General features: G+C 37.4%; 1 protein-coding gene across 3 annotated transcripts in view; it reads left to right on the top strand.

Annotated features, from left to right (window-relative positions):
* Positions 1 to 16,918, top strand: part of lonp1 (lon peptidase 1, mitochondrial) — a 38,882-nt gene extending 21,964 nt beyond the window's left edge. For all 3 annotated transcript variants that reach the window (XM_069927988.1, XM_069927990.1, XM_069927989.1), the window contains 5 exons: positions 1,054 to 1,194; positions 4,564 to 4,729; positions 8,955 to 9,163; positions 15,948 to 16,112; positions 16,458 to 16,918. In XM_069927988.1, coding sequence (XP_069784089.1) covers positions 1,054 to 1,194; positions 4,564 to 4,729; positions 8,955 to 9,163; positions 15,948 to 16,112; positions 16,458 to 16,607 — 831 coding nt within the window. In that variant the 3' untranslated portion in view covers positions 16,608 to 16,918. The remainder of the gene's footprint in view (positions 1 to 1,053; positions 1,195 to 4,563; positions 4,730 to 8,954; positions 9,164 to 15,947; positions 16,113 to 16,457) is intronic.
* Positions 16,919 to 18,459: the final 1,541 nt, after the last annotated feature.

Genomic DNA, 18,459 nt, shown 5'->3' with positions numbered 1-18,459 from the left:
TAGGTGGAGTTCAGTGCGCGCAGTACTGGCCCCACCCTTTACACCCATGGTTCGTGTGCCGTGGCCAAGCAAGCTGGGACGTGGCAGCGAGGTCCTTGGGTCGTAGGTTTTATATCGGAGTGGCCTTCTCCTATGCAGGTTTCTTACCCGGGCTGGAGGGGCCTGCCTCCCCTCCTAGGTCGGTCCATACTGCCCGGACCGGGTCCTCCGCCTGCCTCACTCGACCGAGGCCGGGGCCGCCGTCTCCCCCTTGCTCCTGCCCGTATCGGGGCCGCCGTCTCCCCCTTGCTCCTGCCCGTATCGGGGCCACCGCCGTCTACCCTTCGCCCGGACCGGGGCCGGGGCCGCTGCTGCTCTCCCTGTGCCTGGACTGGGGCCGCCGCCTCCCACTCCCTGTCCGGACCGGGGCCTCCGCCTGCCTCACTCGACCGAGGCCGGGGCCGCCGTCTATATATATATATATATATATTATATATATATGTTTAATTGCTGTATATGTCATATTATTTGTTTTTTGAACGAATAAATAAAGTTTAAAAAAAAATAATTGTTGGACATGAGAAGCCCTAATATTAATGGTGACACAGAGCAGACTGCAAATGCTGGAATCTGAAGCTAAACGCACTCTGCTGGAGGAACACAACAGGTAGAGCCAAAGCAGCATCAGTGGGAGAAATCTCGACTTTTTTCTTTCCCCCCCCACCCCCCACCCCCCACCCCCCACCCCCCACCCCCCTGATGCTACTTGACTTGCTGAGTTCCTCCAGTGGATTATGCTCATCTTATGGAGCTCAGATTACACGGCATATGTGAATAAACTCATCTATGTTCTCAATTTAACCAAGCAACTGCATTCTTAGTTCTCAGTATTTTTGCTCTGTGATAAAAGCTCCAAAGTCTAATCATACTTCAGTTATTTTGATATGTGTGGACTGAATGCAGTGTTTTGACTATAGAGAAATAAACAATGACTGCACTACAGTCTAATGCACTGTGGAACATCCTGAGCTCAGAAAGTACTGGTTTTTTGATAAACTTGCACTCTAATTGCAGCGCTATCTAGTTCCTCAAGCAATGAATAGCTGTGGGCTGGACAAAGAGAAGGCACAGATCACACCTGAAGCTCTAACCATTCTGATCAAACAGTACTGCAGGGAGAGTGGGGTTCGTAATCTGCAAAAACAGGTTGAAAAGGTAAGTGCCTCATGTTTACAAGTGCAAACATTCCCACATGGAGGAGATTCTACAGATCACAATATATTATAGGCACAAAAAAGTACCCCATGTCAGGTCATCACCTCGACTTGGTCCACATAGTGCATTAAAACTAACTTAAATGTCTTTATTAAAATTTTTAAAATCTGAAATGGAAAGATTTGCAAGGTAATTATCAAGTATGCTGGGTAGGGCACAGGATTAGACAGTGATGTGTGTGCATTTTTGTTTCCCTCTCCATTGTACTTTTGTCCTGTGATTATGAAAATGCAGAAATGGAAGTTCGTACCTTGCATTTTTGTAAACACTACTGCAATAGGATAGCAAATTAGACATGATGAAATGGTGGGGTGAACTCAATGAGCGCTGAATAGACTAATTCCACTCTTATAGCCTATGGATTGTGTAGATTATATTTTGGTGTAGCAGGAAATTGCAATGCATCATTCCTTAAATACAAAATAAAAGTAGGTAAAATAGGTGTTCTCACCAAACTTCTCAATTGTGACAATTTATGGAAGAGGTACGACACATTCATTGAAATGTGGCAACCATATCTGAGCCACATGGGTACACAGATATAATTCACAGCCCCCTCCACCCCCTCTGAAATAAGAGAAAAGAAATGATCCATCCCACCAGGTAAAGGATTAAGAGTATGAAAAGGGGAATGTGGCACAGATGACGTGTTTTTGACCCTACCTGTTTTTATTTAATATCTGAGGTCCTCTAGCTTCAAGAAGAATTGTTTTTGATGGTATTTAGCTGGTTTTTGTATGTTTGTATAATTAAAGGGATAGGGAGGGGAGGGTGTAAGGAGGGGGAAATCATATTACATGGAACGAGAGTGTAATATTTTGTTTATTGGATTTGCATGAGTCTTTAGAAAATCAAAAATAATTTTTTTTTAAAAAACCTCAGTTGTGTATTCATGAACATTGCTATTTCTGTGACTAACTTCATCACTGCAGACACTTGAATTTGGAGTCCGCCAGTGCATCGGTCCCTGTTCCTCTAACTTCAGATCATAAATTACAGCTTTGCTTCAATATCTAATCCTTATCTTTGGAATTAGCTCCCTGAATCATGGGTGTTTTTTTCCTGTTGAAGTTTGTAGGCAATTAACATTATTTTGTGGCATTGTAAAGGATTCTGTGTCTTTTGCTGTAAACGTTGGCCAACAAAGGCTGTTGCCTTAGAAATAGAACAAATGTGATCTTATAAGAAGTACTGTCAGATAACTCGCAGATTGCAAGCTTTTCTGTTCTGTTAATAAGGAAAGAAGTCCCATTAGGTGCAGAAATGTAAAACCACAATGACAATATTTAATTGTTACAGGAATATGAGCAGGAACAGAAAGTTACTCAAAATGTGGGTTATTTAAAAAAAAAAATGACAAGCACAAATATTTGTCAATAATTACCAATTTGTCAATAATTTTTGCCAACTATGAAGCAACTTGAGCCAAGAAACTTAAGAACCACATATAGACATTGGTCCTAGTTTACTATATAAATCATGTTTGAAACTTGTATAAGTTGAGTGAGTGCTCAATACAGAGAAAGAAATACTGAACTCTTCCTTGTACTTCCTCATTCCCACCGGTGTAACTAAAGCTGAATAAACAAAGTAATGTAAGTTTAAGTGTTTTCTGCTGTGTGTTTTCTTACAGCGTGGGCTGACTTTCATACACCCATTTAAGATGTTCCTCAAACAAAACCTTTACATGTAGCGGCAGCTACACAGCTACTGAAAGAACACCTAACCAGAGGGGTTGAGCTCAGTGAGCAGAACTGATTTATTGCAGGCTGCTGGGCTGGACGTACTCCAAGTCTGCACCCGGCTGAGAACCGCACTGGGGGGCGCTGATGTCACCCGGGTGTCATGTGGTCCCCCAGCGTGGGCTTCTGAGCCCTGTGCTGAGAAGAAGGGGAACCCCTGACGGCGCCATTTTGGCTGGCTGCCCTGTCACGTGGATTATAAGCGGGGCCAGTTCACCTGCCTAGTGGTGTGCTGCCACGTACAAATGGACACTTTTAAGTGTCCAATCTAATTATTTGAAATGCATTGGTATCTGACAGTGTCTGCAAGTTCAATTTTTTGTAATATAAAGTTGAAAATTTGTAGTTAGATTAAAGCAAACAAGACATCTGGAATTTGAGGAACCAGGGAAGTAACTATCTCCACCAGTTTGATGGAAAGACCCAGAGCAAATTTTAATTTAGAGTGCAAATGTTTTGCATGAAATCACGTACCAGAGGAAAAACAGGCAGAAAGAGTTGGGGAAGGAAAAAAATAATGAATTGTTTTCCAATTTATTTAAAAATGTCTTTAATAGTAAATATCTGAAGGAAAGGGACACGTACATAATAGATAATTTGAAATTCCATGAAGATTTCTTTCATTTTCCGAACTCTGGCATTGCTGGCAAGGTCAGCTTTCATTGTCTTTCGACACTTCATGAGAAAGTAGCTACCCTTTTTCTTCTTTTGGCTAGATGTTACAGATTAGCTATTAAAGGAACTTGGGCAAATAACTTGAATGCATTTTCTAGATTGGTAAACACGATTGCCCTTGTGTGCCAATGGAGGGAATGAATGTTTGACTTAGTTTTTTTTAAATTTTTTTATTTTTCACACTATAAACCATATTGACCAAGGTACATACAGACATTTTTCTTCTTAAATATATACAGTCGTTTTCTCCCCCTTTTTTCCCCCTCCCTTATCTCCCTCCCTCACCCCCTTCCCCATTTATTTGAAGTTCAATCTATAAGATACATTAAACCGGTTAAGCAATGTTGTCACTTAATAAAAATAAACACGAAATTTTACTGAGTCAGTTCTTTTCGTTATCTTCTCCTTCTGTCATTTTAGGTGGTGGAAGTCCATGGTAGGATTTCTCTATTGTATTTCATGTATGGCTCCCATATTTGTTCGAATATTGTAATGTTATTTCTTAAATTATGTTATTTTTTTCTAATGGAATACATTTATACATTTCTATGTACCATTGTTGTATTCTCAAATTGTCTTCTAATTTCCAGGTTGACATAATACATTTTTTTGCTACAGCTAGGGAATGTTCGACTTAGTTGAGGGGATACCTATCCAAGGGACTGTATTGTAATACTGGTGTCAAGATTGGAAATTGACAATAATTGTGTTTTAAAAGGATACTTGCATTTTAAATGGAAGACTTTCCAAATTTAGCTTGCATCTTCCACAGATAGTGGTCACTTTAGTGCTTACCATTAAAGAACCAATACTCGCATTTACTTTCAAGCTCTGATTTAAGTAATTTCAGTGAATCTGTGCAGCCATGAGTTACTTTATTTCTCTTCTGCAGGTATTGCGCAAAGCTGCATATAAAATAGTACGTAAAGAGACTGACAAAGTGGTGGCAACACCAGAGAACCTCCATGATTTTGTTGGAAAACCTATTTTCACAGTGGACAGGATGTATGATGTCACTCCTGCAGGAGTTGTAATGGGTTTAGCCTGGACAGCTATGGGTAAGTGTATTCTTTCCATTTTATAAATAATTAACAATAAGACCACAACATATTCCTACCAATTGACAACTTTTAATTTTTTTTTGGTCTCTCTCTCTGCTTTATTTACTGAGATACCATTGTGTCTACTTATTACTTCCAGACTGCACAAATCTCTTGTTTCTGCTACCCGGGCTTCTATTTCCACCATCCACAAATTTAAACTTGTCCAAGATTCCATTATCCTTCAACCAAATTCATTAAATCCTTTATAATCCTTATGCTTTCTATTAAAAAAATTGTTTCTGCACCTCTTTTATTCATAAAATTTGCAATTCATGATCTTACTATTCTATTTTTGTAACCACTTTCCCTTCAACCTTGTAACCCCCGCTTCAACCTTGTAACCCCCCCTCCCCCCCATGCTCCCCAGAAAATTCTGTTAGAGCCATGCACTCCTTAATTCACCACATGACTGACAGTTGTCCTCCCACATCTAAACCATATTCTGGAATTCCCTCCCAAAACTGCTGGCATCCCCATTCAATTTACTCCTTTAAAAACAGTAAAACGTTTACAAAGCTCTTTGTTTCTAATTCTTGCTCCTTTCCTTTTGCATAACTTTGTCTCCACTTTCCTATGAGGTAGTTTTAAAAAAAAGTTTTAGGCATACGTCACGGTAACAGCTCCTTCTGGCCCTCGAGCCTGTGCCACCCAAATACTTGCAACCCCCGTAACTTTCGAAAGGTGGGAAATAACTAGAGCACCTGGAGGAAACCCATTCAGACACGGGGAGAATATACGGACTCCTTACACACAGTGCCATATTAGAGTCTGTGTCACTGTATTGCACTAACCACTATGCTAACCTTGCTGCCCGAGGTAAATGTGAAGATGCTCTATGTGTGCGTTTTTACTATTCGGAGAGAATTTGTTTATAATATAAATGAGTGCTAGTAGATGCAAGGAGCCTTAAACTGTGTTTCTAAATCTAGCTCATGTTGTACACTATTAATTTGTTTATAATCATTTTAATAAATAAGAATTTCTAAATTTCCTACCAACTTTTATTTCATTGTGTTTATATAAAAAAAAAAAAAAAAAAAAATTAAATCCACAAACTATTGTTTGTATCAATCAGCCTTTTAACTCTTTCCAAGGAACGATCTCTGGATTAACAACTCTTCGTATCTTTAAATTCTGACATCAGTCAGGCTGAGTTGTAGTCAACAAATAGGAATAGAGAGTGGGTGTCCATAATGTTCCAGGTAAAATGTATCCTTCTGATTAAACTGTTTCACTTAAAAATAGTCTTTCTCTATTTATTGCACCCATTGCAATGTAAAATACTGCAACTGATGTAAATCTGAAAAAAAAATGTAAAGTTTTAAAAATACTCTAATCAGGCCGCATCTGCCAAGAGAGTAAGAGTTAATCTGAGGTCAATGACCTTTAATCAGAAACCTAAATTTTTAAGATGCAGAGAAAGGTGTAGAAAAGAGAGGAATGCAGGATGCCTGAAATAGGGTGGATGGTAAGGGAGGTAAATGGAGAAAGTTGATAGTCCAAGGTGAAGGAACTGGTGAATAACGCACAATTAATCTTGGTCGAGGGAGAACTGGAGAAAAATGCAGAGAATATGAAATTAAAAAAGTCAAAATTGCTGATCATCTGAAAGGATTGACCTTCAAATTCAACAAAATTCCCACAAGAGTAGTATGAATCTACAGACCTTGTGGGAAATGGTCTGGTTTCTGCCCTTGAGCAGAAAACCCTTCAAAAGTTAATGGACACAGCCCAGGACATCACAGGCAAAAGCCACCCTACCTTCGAGAACATCTACAGGGAACGCTGCCTTCAGAGAGCTGTAGCAATCATCAGGGATCCACGCCACCCAGCACATGCTCTGTTCTTGCTGCTACCATCAGGAAAGAGGTATGGGGCCACAAGGCTCATACCACCAAGTTCAGGAACAGCTGCTACCCATTCACCATCAGTCTCAACAACAAATTTAATCAAGCACATTTACTTTTGCACTTCATTAATTTTTTTTCTCTCTGCATTTGTTTACAATTCTTTATTTGTTTGCATGTGTACGTTGAGTACAGTTTTTTTTTTGCACTATCAATAAGTGGTAATTCTGCCTTGCCTGGGAGAAAAAAGAATCTCGGTTATATGTGATGTCATTATGTACTCTGACAATAAATCTGAAACTGCTCAATTTACAGTGACATTTCAGTACCAAGATGAGCTTCAGTTTACAGACAACTATGTTGCACTTGAGCATGCTCAGTGGTTAAGCCCTAGGACATAATCAACTCATTTAGGGAAACACATGAGAGAATGGATCTTTGACTTGACATCCACAAGACAAAGCATACTGACCTGTCTCCACCGTAGCCCTCCTTGATAAAGGTTTGCAGTAAAATCCTGGAAAATGTGGGTCACTTACTTTATCTGTGGAAACACCTCTTGAAGGTCACCACCAGCTCTCAAAAATCTTTGATACAACTTTTGTTCAATTTGATGAAAAAGTTGCATGAAGATCAAGACCTCAGACCTGCCACAACATTCGTGATCTACCTGGCAACGGTGATCTCTGCTCACTTAAAGGCTTCTATTTGCAAGCACTTCAAGGCAATGGAAAGATACCATGTTAATTGCCTCTATATAAAAATCCACTAAATTCACTGGCAGGATGTGAGCAATATTCTGAGCACTGACTGACACCATAGTTTCTTTCTGCTTATGAGTATGGGCAAGCCACATTACTTGCATGCCTGACCTGAAGCTCCACAAATGGACACTAGTCCAAGCTGGGGCATGAAAAGGGGCTACTGATTGAAAAGAAAAGTTTCAAGAATGCACTCAAAAGCTCTTTGAAACGATGGAAGTTTCTCAAGCTCCTGGAAATCACATAACTGCTCAAAGGGGAGAGGGGACATTTGAGATTATATTGAGAACCTCTGGTTGATCGGAAGCACACAGCAGCTCCGTAAGAGTGGTGCAAGGAATAAACCTTTCTCCTGCATGCCCTGTCAGGCATGCCCTGTCAGGGACCTCCTGTCCAATCTGTGGAAGAGTCTGTATTACTTAAATTGTCCTCGTTAGCCACTTCACAACCCACATAATTAGAGAGGAAATAAATTTGTCTCTCTTCCAGGAAGGTGGATTTGGCAATTGGCTTCTCAGATGTATGGTAAGAAAAATCAAGTTAAACATCCATGAAGTGCTTAGGAACCATGCCTGTCATTCAGTTTATTAATTTCCTGTATAATTACAGAAACACAAGATTCATTCAACAGGTTGGACAGCATAACAGTTAATCTCTTTCAAGATGCCATCTGACTCATTGACCATTTCCAGCATTTTCTGTTTTTGTTAGTCATCCAAAATTAGTTTTTTTTGCTTTCTGCAGATTATTTTCTAAGCTTGGTTACATTGCGATATTCGGTCAATATTTCATCAAGAAAATTAGTGAACAGTTTATTTTGTTTGTCATAATATATTTTCTGAGGGGGAATGAGTACTTTCGTTCCATCTACCTCAAAAACATAAGAAATGGAGGCAGGAGTTGCTAATCAACTCCTCGAACCTGCTGTCACATTTCTGCAAGATCATGGCTGATCTTCTGCCTTTGGTGGCGGGGCGGGGGGGGGGGGGGGGGGGTTGGTGGGGATTCCTACACAATTTCCTCAACCTCTTGTATCCAGAAATGTAGCAGTCTCTTTTAGTTATGAGTGGTGATGCCTGGGGAGAGAACTTTGTGTATTTTGTATTCCTCAATGAAGTCACCTAGCTCAATATCCTAAACTCAGAATGTAGAAGTCTATCATATGTAACCACTCAGGTGAGACCTACCTCTGGAATCAGCCTGGATACATTGCAATGGAAAGATGAGGAGCCTTCCTTTCTCAATTAACAATTAGAAATTATTTGTTATGTGATATCTTCCTTTTCACATTCTCACTCAAATCTGCCTTAAATTTTCTTGGAGATTAACTCTGTTAAGATATGAAAATGCAGGAGAGACTTCAAGTGATCAAATAGATTTTTTTCAGAAAAAAAATGAGTAGAGTCCCGGAAACCATTGCATTAATTACCAACATTACAAGTACAGGTAATTTAATTGTAAATACCTTGTTCCCTCTATGTTTTAGCCAAAGGAATTTCAGGGGAAAAAATTGTACTTCTATAACAAAAGGAACTTCTTGAATTAATTGTACACTTCATAATCCTCAATCAGGTGGTTCAACTCTTTTCATTGAGACCTCTCTTCGTCGACCAAGGGACAAAGAAAATAAAGACGGTTCTCTTGAAGTGACTGGTCAGCTGGGAGATGTGATGAAGGAGAGTGCAAAAATTGCCTATACATTTGCCAGGGCATATCTCATGCAGAAAGATCCTACCAATGATTTTCTGACTCAATCTCACATTCACCTCCATGTGCCAGAAGTAAGTATGTGAGAATCTTTTTCGTTTTATCTGCAACTGCATGTTCTTCCATAAAGGTGATCCCAACGCCACCGTTTTGCATGGTTTTAATTATGTAACGCTTCCAATGTATAGTTGATTGCCAGTTTCCCACCACAACTAAATATAAACATGCCATTTCTTTTGAGAATTTGGGTTCCAGAAATGGGAATAGACATTGCAGATATGAAGAAGTGATGAATGGATCCAAATTGCAGATGTGTGCAGAAAATATTTTGTCTCCATAATTATCAATGCTGACGGCCGAGTACATACTAATAATTTGTGTAAATGCTATAGGATAATTAATTTTAATATTTCTAAAATGAGGAAGTACTTATTTTTATGATATGAACATCTGTGTGGCATGGACCCATAGGTAGCCACAAAGTGTATAGTAAACCTCCATTTCTCTCAGAGAATCAGATGCAATTATATTTTTTGTTCAAATACACTTAATTCATTTTTAAGATGTTACACAGCAACATTCCATTAAACCCAACAAGTCTCAAAACCCAACAAGTCTTGAAGGAGTGTGCGACAGACCAGGTGAAGTTAAGGGGAGCAAGGCTTCCCAGAGAATGCAGGAATCACCTGGTGAGCCAGATGCTGAACCATTGGGATTTACACATTATTGGATGGTGAATTCTTAGTTTTACTGTGCCTGTACATTGTATTGCAGATCAGAAAAGTTCAATGAATGTCTTTCCTCTCATTGATGCTGTATACATTTTCTTTTTTTTTTATTTTTTATTTTTCACACCATAAATCACAATAGCCATGATATACACTTTTTCTTTTCCACACATTTACAGTGACTTTTTCTCCCCCCCCCCTCCCTCCTCCCAAGCCACCCCCCCACCCCCCCCCCCCTCATCCATTTTAGGTATACAATCTAGGTTGCATTAATTCAGTCAGACAATGTTGTCATTCAACAAAAATACACCAGAAATTCTACTGAGTCCATTCTTTTCTTTTCTTCTCCTTCCATCAACTTAGGTAATGATTGTCCCCGGTAGGTTTTCGCTATTGTATTTAATGTAAGGCTCCCATACTTGTTCGAATATTTCAATATTATTTCTTAAACTATATGTTATTTTTTCTAATGGAATACATTTATTCATTTCTATATACCATTGTTGTATTTTCAAATTATCTTCCAATTTCCAGGTTGACATAATACATTTTTTTTGCTACGGCTAGGGCTATCTTGACAAATCTTTTTTGTGCATCTTCCAAGTCAATTCCAAATTCTTTATTTTTTATGTTACTTAGGAGAAAGATCTCTGGATTCTTTGGTATATTGTTTTCTGTTATTTTATTTAATATCTGATTGAGATCATCCCAAAATTTTTCTACTCTCTCACATGTCCAGATTGCATGAATTGTTGTTCCCCTTTCTTTTTTACATCGAAAACATCTATCAGATACTGTTGGGTCCCATTTATTTAACTTTTGCAGTGTAATGTATAGTCTGTGTAACCAATTATATTGTATCATACGCATCCTCGTATTTATTGTATTTCTCATCGTTCCAGAACATAATTTCTCCCATGTTTCCTTTTTTATCTTTATATTTAAATCTTGTTCCCATTTTTGTTTAGTTTTACCATTTGTTTCCTCATTCTCCTTTTCTTGCAGTTTGATATACATATTTGTTATAAATCTTTTGATTAACATTGTATCTGTAATCACATATTCAAGGTTACTTCCCTCTGGTAAACTCAAATTGCTTCCTAATTTATCTTTCAAGTAGGATCTCAGTTGGTAATATGCCAGTGCTGTATCTCCAGTTATATTGTACTTATCTCTCATTTGTTCAAAGGATAAGAATCTACTTCCTGAAAAACAATTTTCTATTCTTTTAATCCCTTTTTTTTCCCATTTTCTAAAGGAAAGGTTGTCTATTGTAAAAGGGAGTAGCTTATTTTGCGTCAATATTAGTTTTGGTATTTGATAATTTATTTTATTTCTTTCTACATGAATCTTCTTCCATATATTGAGGAGATGGTGTAATACTGGAGAAGTTCTATGTTGTACCAATTTTTCGTCCCATTTATATAATATGTGTTCAGGTATCTTTTCCCCTATTTTATCTAATTCTAGTCTCGTCCAGTCTGGTTTTTCCCTTGTTTGATAAAAATCTGATAGGTACCTTAATTGTGCGGCTCTATAATAATTTTTGAAGTTTGGCAATTGTAAGCCTCCTTGTTTATACCATTCTGTTAATTTATCTAGTGCTATCCTCGGTTTCCCCCCTCTCCATAAAAATCTCCTTATTATTTTCTTTAACTCTTTGAAGAATTTTTCTGTCAGTTGTATTGGCAATGCCTGAAATAAGTATAGTATCCTTGGAAAAATGTTCATTTTAATACAGTTTATCCTTCCTATCAGTGTTAGTGGTAGCTCTTTCCAATGCTCTAAATCGTCCTGTAATTTTTTCATTAGTGGATTGTAATTGAGTTTATATAATTGGCCTAGATTTTTGTTTATTTGCACACCTAGGTATCTTATTGCCTGCATTTGCCATCTGAATGGGGATTCCTCCTTAAATTTTGAGAAATCCGCGTTATTCATAGGCATTGCTTCACTTTTATTTACGTTTATCTTGTATCCCGACACTTCTCCATATTCCTTCAATTTCTTATATAGTTCTTTTATTGATAGTTCTGGTTCTGTTAAGTACACTATCACATCATCCGCAAATAGACTGATTTTATATTCCCTGTCTTTTATTTTTATTCCTTTTATATTATTATCTATTCTTATCGATTCTGCTAGTGGTTCTATAGCTAGCGCAAACAATAATGGTGATAGTGGGCATCCTTGTCGCGTTGACCTGCTTAAGTTAAATTGCTTTGATACATGTCCATTTACTGTCACTTTCGCTAACGGTCCCTCATATAATGCTTTAATCCAATTAATATACTTCTCCGGTAAACTGAATTTTTGCAATACTTTGAACAAGTAATTCCATTCTACTCTGTCGAAGGCCTTCTCTGCGTCTAAAGCAACTGCTACTGCCGGTGCTTTATTTCCTTCTACTGCATGAATTAAGTTAATAAATTTACAAATATTGTCTGTTGTGCGTCTTTTTTTGATAAATCCAGTTTGGTCTAAATTTACCATTTTCGGTACCTGTTCTGCTAATCTGTTTGCTAATAGTTTAGCTATTATCTTATAATCTGTGTTTAGCAGAGATATTGGTCTATATGACGCTGGTGAGAGTGGATCTTTCCCTTGTTTTAGTATCACTGTAATTATTGCTGTTTTACATGAATCTGGTAAGTTTTGTGTCTCATCGATCTGGTTGATTACATCCAGGAGGGGCGGTATTATTAGATCTTTAAATGTTTTGTAGAATTCTATTGGGAGTCCATCCTCTCCTGGTGTCTTATTATTTGGTAAATTTTTTATTATCTCTTGTATTTCTACTGTTCCAAATGGTTCTGTTAATTTATTTTGTTCCTCTATTTGTAGTTTTGGTAGTTCAATTTTAGTCAAAAATTCATCTATTTTCCCTTCTTTCCCTTCGTTTTCAGTTCGGTATAATTGTTCATAGAATTCTCTGAAGTTTTCCTTAATTTCTTTTGGATTATATGTAATTTGTTTGTCTTTTTTCCTTGTTGCCAATACCATTTTCTTAGTTTGCTCTGTCTTAAGCTGCCATGCAGCTTTTTGTGTGTTTTTTCACCTAGTTCATAATATTTCTGTTTTGTCTTCATTATATTCTTCTCCACCTTATATGTTTGTAATGTTTCATATTTTATTTTTTTATCCGCCAATTCTCTTCTTTTGGTTGTGTCTTCCTTTTTTGCTAATTTTTTTTCTATGTTTATTATTTCCCTTTCCAACTGCTCTGTTTCCTGATTATAGTCCTTCATCTTGGTTGCATAACTTATTATTTGTCCTCTAATGAATGCTTTCATTGCGTCCCATAGTATAAACTTATCTTCCACTGATTCCGTATTTACTTCAAAGTACATTTTTAATTGTTTTTCAATAAATTCTCTAAAATCCTGTCTTTTAAGTAGCATGGGGTTTAATCTCCATCTATACATTCTTGGAGGGATGTCCTCTAGCTCTATTGCCAATAACAGGGGTGAGTGGTCCGATAATAGTCTAGCTTTATATTCCTTTTTCCTAACTCTCCCTTGAATGTGGGCTGATAACAGGAATAGGTCTATCCTTGAGTATGTTTTATGTCTAGTCGAGTAGTATGAGTATTCCTTTTCTTTTGGGTTTTGTTTCCTCCATATGTCCACAAGTTTCATTTCTTGCATTGATTTAATTATAAATTTGGTTACTTTGTTCTTCCTGTTAATTTTTTTCCCCGTTTTATCCATATTTGGATCCAAATTCAGATTGAAATCCCCTCCTATTAGTATGTTCCCTTGCATATTAGCTACCTTCAAAAAGATATCTTGCATAAACTTTTGATCTTCTTCGTTAGGTGAATATATATTAAGCAGATTCCAAGGCTCCGAATATATCTGACATTTTATCATAACATATCTCCCTGCTGGATCTATTATTTCCTCTTCTATTTTAAATGGCACATTTTTGCTAATTAATATAGCCACTCCTCTTGCTTTTGAATTATACGATGCTGCTGTTACATGTCCTACCCAATCTCTCTTTAATTTCTTGTGCTCCAATTCAGTTAAGTGTGTTTCTTGGACAAATGCTATATCTATTTTTTCCTTTTTCAGTAAATTTAGTAGTTTCTTCCTTTTAATTTGGTTATGTATTCCATTAATATTTAGAGTCATATAGTTCAGCGTAGCCATTTTATATTTTGTTTATCTTCTCTTTCCGTTTTTCCATCATTACCTTTACTCCTTTTCCATTTCTGTTTTCTTATTTTCAACTCTTTACCAGACAACATTCCTACAACATCCAACATTTTCCTTATTCTCCTATTTCTATCTTCTTTATCCCCAATCTCCCCTTCCCCTCCTGAGTTGTCCTTTATCCCTTGTCGGACAACCACATCTCCCCTCTCCATTTGGATTTGCGAATCCACTCGCAAGCGTCAACTGATTTTGCAGTGACCGCTCTTTTCCCCCACCCAGCCCCCCCCAGAAAAGATTTCACTTTTTATATGTCACAAAGGTTACTCTTTTAATTCCCTCCTTATTCTCTCTATTCCATTACCTTCCCTTATTAATTCTTGTCTATACTATCTATGTTTTCCTCTAATTACAGATACTTTCACTTATGCCCATTGTCTCTATTCACTCTTATACCTCTTTACCCGCAAACATATCAATCGTGGTCATTTTTACCCTCATTACCCATCTTCATCCCTCAGTTTGTTTTTGTCTTTACCCACATACATATCAATCGTGATCATTTTTGCTCTCATTACCCGTCTTCATCCCTCAGTCTATTTTTGTAATTGTTCTGCAAATTTTCATGCTTCTTCTGGATCCGAGAACAGTCTGTTTTGTTGTCCTGGAATAAATATTTTCAATACCGCAGGATGCTTCAGTGTAAATTTATATCCTTTCTTCCATAAAATCGCTTTTGCTGTATTGAACTCTTTTCTCTTCTTTAGGAGTTCAAAGCTTATATCTGGATAAATGAAGATTTTTTTGCCCTTTATACTCCAGTGGTTTGTTGCCCTCTCTTACTTTTTCCATTGTCTTCTCCAGTACCTTTTCTCTTGTAGTATATCTTAGGAATTTTACTACAATAGATCTTGGTTTTTGTTGTGGTTGTGGTTTAGGGGCCAATGCTCTATGTGCCCTTTCTATTTCCATTTCTTGCTGTAGTTCTGGACATTCTAGGGCCTTAGGGATCCATTCTTTTATAAACTCCCTCATATTCTTGCCTTCTTCATCTTCCTTAAGGCCCACTATCTTTATGTTATTTCTTCTGTTATAATTTTCTATTATATCTATTTTTTGGGCTAGTAATTCTTGTGTCTCTTTAGTTTTTATTAGATTCCTCCAATTTCTTTTTTAAGTCTTCTACCTCCATTTCTGCTGCTATTGCCCGTTCTTCCATCTTGTCCATTTTTTTCCCCATTTCTGTTAAGGTCATATCCATTTTATTTATTTTCTTTTCTGTGTTGTTTATTCTTCTTCTTAAATCATTGAATTCCTGTGTTTGCCATTCTTTAAATGACTCCATGTATCCTCTAACAAGAGCAAGTATATCCTTTACCTTGCCTTTCCCTTTATCTATTTCACTGTATTCTTCCTCTTCTTCTTCCTCTGGGTTGGCCATCTGTTGTTTCTTTGATGCCCTTTCCTCCTCTTCTTTCTTGTTTCCATTGTCTTCTGTGGTGTCTTCTTGCTGCAGGTGTTCTGCAGCTGTCGTTGCCGGCTGTGGAGATCGACTCCCCAGCTGGTCCCCCCTCCCGTCGGTGTGTTTTTTTTCATGCGCATCGCGCATGCGCGGTTGCGCACTTTTACTCGGCTCTATGAGCCATTGTTGTAGTTCTTTTTCTACCGACCTGAGGTAGTGGGGTCCTCTCTCCACAGCGGGCCTCTTCGGACAGGTAAGGCCTTCACCTTTTTCCTCCGTTGTCTTCTCTTCCTCTCTTCTTTCCGTTGATTTTGATTTTTCTCCTTTTGTCTCCATCTTCTTTCCACCTTTATACTCACTTTTCTTTAACTTGTATTTCTGTGCCTTTGTATTTTCTCTTGTTTTTCCCGACTTTTCTGGAGAGGGCTGGAGTTCACCGTCCGGCCACTACTCCATCACGTGACTCCTCCCTGTGTACATTTTCTGATGACTGAATTGTTTGTTTTGCCAGGGTGCCACACCCAAGGATGGACCGAGTGCAGGTTGTACAATTGTAACTGCATTGCTTTCCCTGGCAATGGATCAATCTGCAAGACAAAATTTAGCCATGACCGGAGAAGTGTCATTAACTGGAAAAATCTTGCCAGTTGGTGGAATTAAGGAAAAGACCATTGCTGTAAGTTTCAATGAGGATTCTGAAAGCAAATTTGGGGTCAATAAAACTAAGATGGCCCTTAATAAAATTGGAGCCAGCATTATAGAAGTAAAGTTTGAAAAGTTAAATTAACTGTCATAAATTATTAAATGTTAATTGCCTGAAGTTCTGTCATCAGTTTTTAAATTTTATAAATTCTACTTTAATATTTGCTTCTCGCTCTTGAGGCTGTGACTCTCAAACAATTTAATATTCTCAAAGATCTTAATATAGATAAGTGCAAATAGACCTTGAGATGTTAAAAGTAATAAATGTTAAAAGTAGCCCAGAGATTTAACTGTGACAAAGCTGTGTTCTTTTTTTTAGGCCAAGCGAGCAGGTGTTAACTGCATCATTTTACCAATGGAAAACAAAAAGGATTTTTTTGATCTACCGAAGTTTATTACAGAGGGTCTGGAAGTGCATTTTGTTGAACATTACCAGGATGTGTATGAGACAGTCTTTCTAAATAAATAAAATTACTCAATATTGAACAGATGATCAAACTGACTGCAAGGCTTAGCTGAGATTTGCTCGTTGTAGAAATACATCGAGGTGTTACGTGCTGGTCTCATTATGCTGCTGGAGAGTTTAGACAGCAAAAGAAATTGAGTATGAAGATGTATGTAGCTATTTTACAGAAGTATTGTAGCCAATCTTGATGTCATAATTTGTTAAGAGACTTTATTTTAATAATCTTTCAAGTGTTATTCCTTAATTTTGAAATAATGGAAATTTGGGCCGATTGGCATCAATGGGCCACAAATAAATCAGCCATGTGCAATAGACACGTTTATAAGGATTCTTTTACCTATAGTTTGTACTAAGTTTATATACTTTGAATCTTGGCATTAACTGCACAGATGAGAAAATTTCACTAAGGTTCATCTCCAGAGCTGTGCTAGAGCTGCCTTGTACAAGTGAAGTCTTGTCTGTGACATCTTCCAATCAAATTGGATTTTGATATTCATAGATCAAGGTGCCTGACATTTGTGTCCCATGTCCAGGTATGAATTGACACATTCAGAATTGTTAACATTATTTTGCACATCTACTGACTATTCAATCTGCCACATTGTTAGAACTATCCAACTGTGTCAGAACTTTCCTTGGGATCTTTGTGAATCTTTTTTCATTAATGCCTTTGCATTCATGAATTTACTTGGTCTCTTGATTTTATTTTCATCCTTTAGATGAATTTTTATGATTTTCCAAATTTAAACATTATCAATGCCAATGTTGACAATATCAATATTGATTACAATTATCAATTCTATACAAGATTTTCTGCAAAGTTCAAGCTTTTTCTGTCCCCTTCCCTTCCCCCCCCCCCCCAACCCCTCCACATTTATTACTTAACCAATCAGTTACACACAACATTCAGGAAGTTCACAACAAAGGTATGAAATATGTCGGGTTTATGGGTTTGTCACGTCATGGTGGCCTGTGCAAAGGCTGTTTTCTTTTTCTTGACTTAACAAATTAATTGCTTTATCAATCACTCCCTGCAGCTGCATTATCAGGTTTCCTATACATATTCTGGCATCTAGGTAAATTATTGTAGTTTAAGCTATTGGTACCACTTTGTTAAAGTATTTGATGGTTCATTTTAAACCAAACACAGGAATAATTTTAAGGTTTTAATACTTTGAAATACAACTAGTTGAACATTAACTATTAAGTTTATATTTCCAGCTATTGAGGACAAGTATGGATTCTTCAGGTAAAAGTACATTAACTTTACTGGTGAATCTCAAAATAAAATTGAGATTAAATAAACTAGTTTCACTCTCCTGTGGCCAGCAGCTATCCTATTAATTTTCATTCTCAGAACTCACTGGCTGAGTGTCTAAGGAAGAGATGTGCATCTATTTGATTTACTGAGACACTTCTTTTGGAAAGGTTACGATATGCAAAGAGGCTATTTGGCGTGTTAATTCTGTAACAAAAAGAGCAATCTGGCTAATTCCTTCCAGATAGTTTCCATCTCCCTGTCAAAAGCCATGAATTATTTTTTTCCCCAATATTATCCATAGTGGATTTTTTAAAACTCATGAATTTTTTTTCCATTGTTCTTGTCCTCAGGGGGGCCTCCCCTATATTCATTTGAAAAGTTAATGCAAGGGCCCTCTGCAATTTTCTCCCACCCTCAGCAACATTTGAAGTATCCAATTCAGAGCCAGACCAGATCATTTTTACACAAAGTAGGACTAAACTTTCCACAACCACCTCTCAATTTTTAGCCTCTAAGGAATCATTACCATTTCTTGGAAGAGCCCAATCATAATTGGATAGCAGGGGAATTTATAGGGTGGTTCATGGTAGTCCA

The sequence above is a fragment of the Narcine bancroftii genome, chromosome 3 (genome assembly GCF_036971445.1).
Source record: "Narcine bancroftii isolate sNarBan1 chromosome 3, sNarBan1.hap1, whole genome shotgun sequence".
NCBI lineage: Eukaryota > Metazoa > Chordata > Chondrichthyes > Torpediniformes > Narcinidae > Narcine > Narcine bancroftii.
The sequence above is the reverse complement of the archived record's forward strand: the minus strand, read 5'-3'. Positions and strand labels throughout refer to the sequence as shown.